This window comes from Hydra vulgaris, chromosome 01 (genome assembly GCF_038396675.1).
Source record: "Hydra vulgaris chromosome 01, alternate assembly HydraT2T_AEP".
Classification (NCBI taxonomy): domain Eukaryota; kingdom Metazoa; phylum Cnidaria; class Hydrozoa; order Anthoathecata; family Hydridae; genus Hydra; species Hydra vulgaris.
Genome location: NC_088920.1, coordinates 68,245,760 through 68,257,500, shown reverse-complemented (window position 1 = coordinate 68,257,500; position 11,741 = coordinate 68,245,760). Strand labels below are relative to the sequence as shown.

Sequence of the window (11,741 nt, the reverse complement as noted above, 5' to 3'; positions counted from 1 at the left end):
TAAGCATCCATTGTCTCTTTTTGAAGAGGTTTTAGTGCTAGACTCTATACTTTAGGTTCCTGTACACAAACCACAAAAGTTAAAGAGCTGATTTTTTGTCAGGTTATAGTCAAAACATATATATGTAAAGAGTTTTTGATATTTTTTAAAAACTTCATAACCCAAAAGTGAAAAAAAAAACAAAATAGATTTACAACGGAGCTCCAAGTGCAATCAGTAGCGCAAAGAGCTATAAAACTTTAAATGTGTTTTTCTCCTTAGGTACAGAGATGAGATTTTAATTTTTACATCTGGTGATACAAGAGACCTTGCAGATTAATGTCCAATAGGTCGTTTTTTTATATAAAAAAATAATAATAATAAATTAGACCTGCTTTATCTGCCAAGCTTGAGCCACTCTCCCATTGTTGTAAGGTTGCATTTCTTTCTTTTTTCTACAAATACAATCATGGTCAATGCTCAAACTAGCTATTATCTCTATTACGATAAACCAAAACTCATTCTTGATTGTTTCTTATTCAACAAGTTGCATCCTTTTACTGTATCTGTCCCTTCATGCTATAAAAGCTTTTATTAATCCAGTTTTTATTCTTGCACATCAAAAAAACCTTATTACTATTAGCCATTTTCATGTTTTTCTTTTATATACAATCTACAACTTTTCAAGTCTTCAGTTAACCATTTCCTAGTACTTTTACTTATTCTCTATTTTAAAGTAACTCATAACTTAATAGTGGTTGCTTGTAATCTTGTTGAAAGTAAATTAGAATATGAAAATATATAAATATATGACAGTATTTAATAAATAGTAAATGTAAGCATAAAATTATAATATATAAAGTATTATAAACTTTTTTTTAGCCCCAGCTATCAACCCCTGCTAAATTCTATAGTTTAGCCAGGGCTGGGTTTGAAAAAAGTCTCATTTTTAGCTGGGGCCCCGATCACTTACTAGTCTAAGCTGTGACCAAGATAGTATTTATTGAAAAGTGAAAGTGATACAATCTTACAATGATATAGGAGTGTTTCTAGAATAAAAGAGTCTTCAATTATAGTCAAAACAGAATTAATTGCTATTCATACGAGTTTTTTACACACAAACACATTTTTTATCCAAAACCTGAATAATTGAGTGAGTTTTTTTCTTCCTTTAAATAAATTTTTTTTTTGAAGCGAAGAGAAATTTTAATTTTTTCATTTGCTCTTTACTTAGTGTAAGGAATGTAATAAGAGCTATTGATTCGCCTATGTCAAAAGTATTCTATTTTGTAAAATATGCTATCCCAATATTAGCAACACTCTTATTATTCTCTCAGCTCTATATAAGAGGTAACCAAATAATTGGTTAACATTCTATACAACTCTGGACACTCATTGTTAATATAGATGTTTATGTTCTTGAAATGTTCCTCTGTTCTTTCCTTCTTCATCTAATCACCAAATAAACATTCTGTATTACAGGGTTCTTTGATGTAAGCATTCTGAACTTTTTTAATTATATCTTTTAATGTTATTAAAATTAAAAATAATTGCATTAATATTAAAACTATAGACATTTATATATATATATATATATATATATATATATATATATATATATATATATATATATATATATATATATATATATATATATATGCATATATATATACATATTTTTTTATCACAAAATACTCTAGATACATTTTTTTCTTAATTAAAGTATCATAAAAAAATTTATTAAGATTTATTAATTTATAATAAAAACATTAGGTTCTTCAGACTGAATTACGAGGAGGTGTTGCTGCAATTATATTTTCAGATCCTTATGAAAATAGTAAACCAGGAGATATATATCCTAATGGTTTCACTGGGAACAAGTACTCTATACAAAGAGGAACTGTAAATAGAGTCAATGGTGATTCTTTATCAGAAGGATATCCATCAAAAGGTTTTTTGTTTATGTTTTTTATTTTATTTATTTTTATATACAAAAATAATTGAACTATAATATATTTATAAAATTTATAAATTATATGTTCTTATGATGTCATTTTTATGTCACTATGATGTCATTAAAAATTTAAATTATTTTAATTTAGTTATTCAACTTTAAAATTTGAACTCTTTTTTAACACTTATTTTTAAGAAAAATGTAATTTATATACAAATAATATAATATTAATATTAATATAAGATTAAATTGTACAAAAAAAATGTTTTGGTTTTTTACTTTTACATTTGTTACTAGACTATGCATAAATATTTTTTTTAATTTTTTATTTATTTGTGGGTAAGGTGCAAACATTACTATGATTTGTGGGTAAGATGCAAAAATTACTATGATTTGTGGGTAAGGTGCAAACATTACTATGATTTGTGGGTAAGGTGCAAAAATTGATTATACAAACATTACTATGGTTGCTCCTCAAGTGATCTCTTATTGTTTCACCTACCTAAATTTAATACTATGTGACTTCATTCAGCAAAGTTTTTACTCATCTAATTTTCAAAATCTTTTGGTCTTTTTCTTTCTTAATCTCGTAACTACAGTTAAAAAAATAACTTAACTACAGTTAAAAGGGAAATTTTTTTTCATTTAGTTTTAAATTAGTTAATACAATTTCTTTAATCACCACTCAAAACAACCACCTGGTAGTTTCAACCAATGGTATTTTAAAAATTTACTATTAAAGTTTTTATAAAACGTATTTCTGATGATGGAATTTTTTTACTTACTTTTTTAATTTTACTAAAATATGTTTGTTTAATTCAAATAAATCCTAATTGAAATATTAAACTTAAAATTGATAGTAGAGCAATTAAATAAACGTAACAACGAAAGATTTCTTTACAAATTTAGTGTAATTTTTAATTTTTATAATATAACAAATTAACAATGATAAAAAGTTTAATTGAAAATTTTTTCTGCTTTTAATCTTTCAGATGGATATTTTCGATTGAGTGAAGCCAAATATAATACACTTAGCAATGTAAAAATTCCATCACAACCCATATCAGAAGATCACGCAAACCAATTATTTAGGTAAAAGTTAAAAATATTTGCTAGTTAAATTTTAATAAAACAATATCAACTCTTGTTGCAAATTAATTGATTGTAATTCTTTTCAGCAGTGATAAAAGCAATTTAATTAGGATAAGGAAAATCTCTGACCCTTGACATTTCTTATTTTTAATTTGAATGTCTTTCTAATCATGATAAGAATATTAAGTCCCTTGATTTCTAATGCATGTTTAATGATTCTAATGATGGTTCGAAAAGATTATTATAACTTTATTTTAACTCTATTTAAGCTAAATTTAATTTAAGTTAATAAGTTAAAAATAAATTTTTCAACAAATTAAATATTTTCATAATAAGATTTATTTCATAATAAGATAATTTTATTGATGATGGGCAGCTATTAAGTTTAATATATATATTTTAAAATAACATATATATGAATTATATATATGTTATTTTAAAAACTTAAAAAAGCCTTTTTTTCAAGTTAGACTGTCTGCTTTATTCAAAACCATTATTGAGTAAGTACACTTATTGTGTCTGTGATAATAAATTAAATAAGACAATTTTAATTAAAAAAATATTTGCAATAAAATTGTTTGGATTTGGGCAGGTACAATCTAGATATCAAAGGCTTTTATTAAAAAAATTATCTGGTTAACAACAGCACTTTTAAGTAAAATTACTAAATAAATGGAATAAGTGCATAGGAATAACATAATTAAAAAATATTATTTTTTAGTTATTTCAAAGATGATTCAGTTCCTGTTCCACCCTCATTTATTGGCAAATTGCCAAAATATGTTTTGCAATCTGGCAGGTTTGAAGTTTACAAATATTGTAATCATTGTATAATCATTTATACTAATAATTTATACTAATCGATTTATAATCCGTATATTTATAATAATTTAAAAAAAGATAATTTAAAATTAATAGTTTAGTATTAAATATGTATTTTAATATTAAACATAATTTTACTATATTTTAATATTTATTGTATTTAATTAATTAATAGTTTTAATTTTTAATTTTTTTTTTTTTAAATCCTTTTTTTTTTTTAAATAGTTTCTTTAAAATTATTTTCTTTTTGTTAAATATAGCATTTGTAATTCGAATCTATAATAAAAAATGAAATTGTTTTTTTGTTTTTTTTGTAGAAATTTTAGCTTGTTAACAGACATAGAATTTGAAACAAAATCTTCATACACATATTGTGGAACAATATACGGAGAAATTGAACCAGGTTATAATAATTATCAGTTATTGTAATTTTGTAATATTTTAATAGTTATTATTTCAATGAAAATGATCAGATTTTAAATATAAAACAGACATTGTAAAAATGTATAAAGTTAATAAGTTTACATATCCACTTAAATCTAACATTCACAAATTAAGAATAAAGCATGAATGTTATTTTAAACACATGTATATATTTCAAACACATGCACACACACACACACACACACACACACACACACACACACACACACACACACACACACAAGCATACGCACACACATTTTATACATAAAGTTTAATCAGTTTTCTATTGTTTGCAACAGTGTTCTATCATTTGTAACAGTTTTCTATTGGTTTGCATCAGTTTTTGAAAATTTGGTAAAGAAAATTGGCTAATACGTCTCTATTTTAACATATACTTGATTGCAGAGACAACAGAGTTAATTCTTAAATTTCTGTGTAGAAAATGGAAGCAAAAGATCTTAAGATAAACATGACTCAAACAAAGTTTATGTATTGTAGTCAAAAATAAGAAATTTGAAAATACTGTAAACCAGCTGTAAATCATGTGGAGTTTCAATGGAAATGATCAAATTTTAAATATAAAACAGACATTGTAAAAATGTATAAATTGATAAGTTTATATATCGTCTTAAATTAAAAATAAGGAATTTGAAAATACTGTAAACCAGTTGTAAACCATGTGGAGTGTGTAGGAAAAGAGTTGGAGCAATTTTTTTATTTTATACTTTGTAAAAAATGATTTCACAAGAAATGTAAGGTTTTAAAAGGCATCTTTAATATTTTTAGTTTTGAGTGTAGAAAACGTACTTTTTAGTACGTTTTCTACACTCAAAACTAAAAATATTAAAGAAAATATAAAAAGAAAGAGATAAAAATAAATATTGGAAAATAGAATGTATTGGTAAGTTTTATTATTTCGAAGATACAGTTTAGATATCAAATCAGGTGTTGGAACAAAAAAGACATCAAAAGCAAGAGTAAGGTGCGAGACCAAATTTATAGAATTATCTCCACTTCTTAATGGCAAGAGACGAGTTATTAAAGGTTAGGAAAAGTTGTACACTTTATTTGTTCAGAGCATTATGATGTGTGGCAACATGAGGGATGAAGATTTGTTATGTCCAGAAAAAACAGATGTTTTAAAAAAGCAGAGAAGTTGATGATAAAATTGATTATAATGGTCTATAAGGTAAGAAAAGAAGTGAAGACTTTAGACAAAGATTGGTAATAACTAAATGCATCTTATAGGGTGCGTCAAGCAAGACGGTAGTTTAAGCGTGTAGAGCATAAAATCTAGATGGTTACAGAGAGTTTGCAGTTTGAGGAGGAAAAGATATAGGTAAAGATTAGAGATAAAGTTTGAAGAAAACTTAGACATTACTTAGACTTAAACTTGACAGCTGCCATGTTAAGCCATACCTTCAGCCTATAGCCATGTAAAAGTTTAGTATTGGAAAAAATGCTAACTTAATGTAAGGGTAATGCTAATGTAATGTAGGGAAAATGTAACTTAATGTGAGGGATTAATTCCGTAATATAAGTAATATGGAAATAATAACAGGGATGTCAGAAAATATGTCCGTAATATGGAAATAGTAACAGGGATGTCAGAAAATCCTTTTTTTATTTTATTTTGGCTCTGCAAAGATTTTTTTTGCTTCACTATATGTGTTTTACATGAAAATAAACTTGTTGAAAGACGCCACACTAACATCCACAAATGTTATTTGGGGATGTAAGTGTGATGTCTTTCAACAAGTGTGGATATAATTGTAAAATTACTGTAGGAACTATAAAATTTTTGAATGATATCCATAAAAGTTAATGTGCTCAATGTTTTTAAAGAACAGAGCAGTAATGAGTTTGTAAAAAAGCACTTGTCTAACCTAAACCTCTACTGTAAGTTTCTCCTTCAGCAAGTTCATCAGAAAGGTATCATTAAGATCATCAGCAGGATCATGAGAAAGACATCAGCAAAATTAACTTCGTCATGGTGATACTTCGAAAGAAGTTGATAGTAGAATTTTAAATTAGATAAGTGTTGTTTTACTAATTTATATTTTCTGCCGAAGTACCTCTGCAGAAAAGTTGCTATCTTCTATTTTCAGCTAGTTCTAAGCATTCAGATAGTTTGAAAGATTACAAATCTCATGCATCAATCGTATCGCAGTTTGTGCAGAAAAATTTGCTTCTACCTCGTTTTCATATTAGCAATTGAATGATGGCAGTGGCCTGGAATGAACTTTGGTTTTGAACAGGTGGCACAGTCTTTGTAGGATGTTTTACTATTCACCTAAACTCAATCATTATTGCATTGTGTATTTCTAGTTGCAGAATCTTCAGTGAATCATTCACTGAGGATTCTGCTAATATGGATATGCATAATGTTGAGCACAGTTCATTTAGACATTTAATGTACATTAATATTAGAAAGCCATCTTCTCTACAATAAAAAATTTACTTTTGATAGATGCATGCATGCTGAAAAGCACCAAGTAGATAATAAAACTGACTGTTTACATGATACTGTTTTAATCAATTGATAGCTTAGATTGAAGAAACGAGGTATGACAAAGTTATCATACCCATCTTTAAACTAGCTGATCTAGCTAGACTACATGCTAGTTGCTTGTTCTAACTAACAAAAGTTAAGTTACATACACTTACTCAACATATGCATTGTACACAGTTAAAAGTAAGACTGCGAGACCATTTTGATAACATGCGTGCACAACAGGATAGTAGAGATATTTTACTTGTTTTTAATGGTGACATTATACCTGCACTGTTTAAAGTTTGTCAGTATGATTGTGATTGTGAGGCAATGTATTTTTAAAATGCTGCGCATATTATTCTCCAAGCTATTGGAGATCAATAGGCAAAAATAAAATTTGACACTGCTGATCTTTTTAAAAGTGAATTTCAGCCTGGGTGTCAGGAAAGGTCAGTATCACAAAACCTATAGATGTTACCCCAGTTAGGCTGAAAAATAAGCAAGCAGCTGTACTGGACAACAGTGGTCCATTTACAGGTAGTGGTGTTGTGTAGAAACATTACCTCAATAAAAAAATCTTGTTTCTTTTAATAGTGTTTCTATGATCCTACACTCCCTGGGTGTAACAAAAAAAAAATTAGAGTTGAAATTAAAATGATTTTTAATCCTGAACAGGGATCTCAAAAAACAGGGTTCAGCATTAAAAAACAGGCTGCAGCTGGAATTGCAACATAATGCACTGTTGATGCACTTTTGTCTGCATCCCATGTAAAGCATTGTTGATATAAACATGAGTTTTCTGTTTCTGCACATCATATATTACAGTATCAGGCATATGAGTCAAATTGTGGTTTGGTAAACAATGGGGTTTAATGCTTTTCAGTAGCTAATGCCTAATGTAAAGGATTCATTCACAGTTTGCATATTAAGTAAAATTATGGAAATCCTGCTCATTCTCTTTACCTAAGTCAAGTCTCTGCCTACTTCTCATTTTGATCTATACTTAGATAGTTTCTTAAAAATGGTACCATAGTTTTTATTTGATTTAATTCATTGTTTTAAATGATCATTTAGACACTTTTGAAAAACACATGGTTTGACTTTGACATGGCAACTTAATTCATCAGCTTTAACTGCATTCATGAAGGATAAGTTTACAGTTTAAAAATCTGTACAAAAATTTTCATCAAAAACCATTATTGCAAAAACCAAAATGCAACACTGCAGTTAAAATGGTTAGTGGTGCTATTGGCTTTAAACAAGATGACCACGCATTACATTGTTGGATGATTTCAAGACTGGAAGTGTGTAGGCTTGTAACAGAGTTTCATTATGGGATGCGTAAGGTTAATGCAAATTTTAGACATCATGATCAAGGGGATATTAGCCATATCCCCCATCAATTTTTCAGTTTAGGTCTCTTTCTTTTGAAACCAGGTCAGATTTGTTTATATGGTTAGGAAAGGTCACCCAAAGCACTGATATTGATTCTCCCACACTGAAATTTGATATGATGGCTCTTGATGGAGCTGTACTTGTTCAGCTATTAAACCCTGGCAAAGCTAAGACATTTGCATCCTATGCATAAGAGGTGTTCTAGACCTATCTCTGTTCACTAATTGCTAAAATGCAATGACTAGATCTTATCTGGGACACCTGTAAAGCACAGAGCTTGAAATACAATATGTGCAAAGTGAGGAACATGTGAAGCGTGCAGCACATCAAATGTATGTTTGTAATCATTTGAATATATTACCAATTTTACCAAACTAACACTTTAGCATGTTAACTTTACCTAGCTCAAGTAACTAGGTGATTGTAATTGGGTAATTAATTTTAATTTGTTGCAGATTTTAAACAATTTGTGCAACACGTTTTAAATGTGTTCAAATCAGCTTAAATTGTTATTTGCATTTGCATTTTATCAGTTATTTGCATTTGCAGCTCAGAGATCAAGAGTGTACCAGAGGTTAAAGTTCAGTAGTTTTTTATTTTCTATTTAATAATATTAAATAAGATAATAAAATGGTTTTGACTTGTCAGTTGCTGTAAATGTGTTATTCAGATGGTTAAAATCAGTTTTTTTTAAAAAAAGTAACTTCACTAAAGCTGGTCCACAGCCCAGTTGTGAAAGGAGGATGCCTTTTAATACTTATTCATTTACAAAATCAGTATAACAAAAGTTTGCTTCGTCATAGATTTGCATGTAATATGTTCTTTTGTTGTGTTTTCACCAGGCAAAAACCATATTGGATTTCTCCTGGCAGAATTTTGTTATATAACTTATGATCAAAGTCTATGCACTGCAGCACAACATACAATAACAAGTAACAACCATATTATTAAAGATAGTTCTAAGGTGCAAGCCTTCCCAGGAAGTGAGTGCGGTCGCATGCCTTGTTCATCCACGTTTAAAGTAATTTTTTAGACAAACTAACCACGGCAGTTTGCATCTTTTAATTTATAAAGTGTTTCAATAATTCGTGGCAAAATTGTGACAAAATATTTAGTTTAATTAAATAAACTAGAAAATTTAGTAATTAAAAAAAGTAAATATAAAAATAATATTATTTTTATAAAATTTTTATACAACTTTAGTATTCTTTTTTTAGAGTCATTGTCGAAAAAAACATTATCTTTTATAAAGATTTAACAACAATAGAAAGTTTTGATATGCAATTTATTCGCAATTTTTATCAGTCCATATAATTAAGAAACTAAATTGCTATGTACGCTAGAACTACGAAAAATTTTGTTAATTTTTTTCTTACATTTATTTATTTTGTACGTATTTTCGTTTTTAAAAATGTTTTTGCTATATTTGACATTTTTTTCTCAAAACTTATATAATAGGAAAATAAGAAAATAAATTGTTATTTATTTGTAAAATATATTATTTGATTAATAAATTTTGTAATGATGGAATAACTTAAATAAAAGAATAACATGGTTTCTTTAATAAATGTATTTACTGCATTTGATGCATTTCTGAAATTATTTATTTTGTTAATATGAATTAATAGAGATAATAAATATAACGATTGCTCTATTTTAAAAAATGTAAACTTAAAAAAAAGTTTGTGATTTTTATCACTAACTTTGTCATTTTTGCACCCAGGTCATTTCAAGTATGGTGATCAATATGTTTGAAATGATTTAGCTTCCCTGAGATATTTTTTGTTGAATGGTTTAATATTTATTAAGTTTTCAACAAATCCAAGATAGCGGTATCCTCTATCTTGAATTTTAACCTGTTCCGGTCATGCCACATTTTGCCTCTGTATGTATAAATCATCAGCATTACTTTTTAAGTAGTTGGTAAAATTTTCATGTTTCATCCATTTGTGCACAATTTTAGTGCACAAGTGAAAACAATTTTGTCAAAAAAAATAATAATAATATTTTTTAAATGATTTTAAATAGTAAGCTATATTAGATTGATAGCTTTTTGGAAATGTATATGTTTTTGTTCAATGTTTTTGTTCTATATTTTGTATTATATTTGGTATGCTTATCCTTATGTGTTAGTTAATATGATATTTTTAAGATCGTTATGTGCTTTTGGGTAATCATCGAGATGCATGGGTATATGGAGCTGCTGATCCATCAAGTGGCACTGCAGCAATAATGGAAATTGGTCGTGCCTTAGGGAGCTACAAAAAAGAAATGAGTAATTCAACATTTAAATAATATTATCATATCAATATAACATTTATTAAAATTTAAATAAGTGTATTTAAAATTATATTATTTTAAATGTATTCAAATTTAGACAGCCTGCCTAAGCGAAACCCTTAGCCCATGTTTATAGAACCCACTTTGCCTCTCCCTGCATCTATTGAATAATAAAAACAGTATAAAACAATAAAAAAAACAAAAACAATTATTTTAATGGTTTTTGCTTTTAAGTGGTCATACTTTTGTCTTTCAAAAATTTTAGTTCTTAGTACTTTTTAAAGCATTTCTTTACCAAATGTAGTATAAAAATTGTCCTCGATAGATGTCACTCTTCTTCATTTCCTGTAACTTCAGGGGTTTCTCAAGGGGCTATCCTTAACCCTATACTTTTTTAAATTTGTATTAGCAATCTCCCAGAAATTCTCACATCTAAGGTGTGAGAATTTCTGGGAGATCTGGGAATTTAAATTTCACCGCTAATGATGCTATAATTTATTCTTGTCTTGATAAGAAGCCAACACTCTCTGACTGTTTGGAAGGGGCATTAAATCTTAAAAAGAATCTCACTTCTACTACAGCATGGAGTTCTGAGTGGCTGGTGAACTTTAACTCAGATATAACTCAATTTTTTTCAGCTAATTGTTATTGCAACAATCTAGATCTTCCTATATTTTTGAACGCAATGTACTCTATGAGTTACCCTTCATCTTCTAGGATTATCTCTTACTTCCAGTCTTCCTTGGAAACGATATGTCAAATCTATTGCAAAATTAGCATTTGCTAAGGTTACACCTCTTTATTATGCTGGCTGTTTTCTTACTCCAGATTCCATTTTTTATCTCTGTAAATCTCAAATCTTGTATGGAATACTGTTGCCATATCTGGAGCGGATCTTCAAACAATGCCCTTTCTCTTTTAGACAAGGTAAAAATTGCATTTTAAACATAGTTGGATCTGCTCTTGCAGACAACCTTCAAAAATTGTCACATTATCGTAATGTTGCTTCTCTTTTCTATAAGTACTATATTGGGCACTGCTCTAAAGAGCTAGCGTCTTTTGTGCCATCTACCAAAGTTCATTCTTGTTTTACTCGTCATTCAACTAAGTCTCATCCTTTTACTGTGACTGTTCCGAAGTGTTCCAAAAATTCTTATTCGTCTAGCTTTTTTCCTCAAACATCAGTCTACGCATGTTAAAAATTTTATTTTTAAAAATTTTTATTCATATTTTAATGCAAGTTTTCTCTGAAAGATTCCAACTTCATTTTCAGCCTTTTTAATAAGTGAAGTAATTTTT

At 27.8% G+C, this 11,741-nt stretch overlaps 1 protein-coding gene across 1 annotated transcript in view; it reads left to right on the top strand.

Annotated features, from left to right (window-relative positions):
* The window catches only part of LOC101234552 (glutamate carboxypeptidase 2), a 57,335-nt gene that overhangs the window by 24,643 nt on the left and 20,951 nt on the right, over positions 1-11,741 (top strand). The window contains exons 5-9 of the mRNA XM_065789019.1: positions 1,753-1,930; positions 2,926-3,025; positions 3,747-3,824; positions 4,165-4,250; positions 10,315-10,437. Of these exons, the coding sequence (XP_065645091.1) occupies positions 1,753-1,930; positions 2,926-3,025; positions 3,747-3,824; positions 4,165-4,250; positions 10,315-10,437 (565 nt within the window). The remainder of the gene's footprint in view (positions 1-1,752; positions 1,931-2,925; positions 3,026-3,746; positions 3,825-4,164; positions 4,251-10,314; positions 10,438-11,741) is intronic.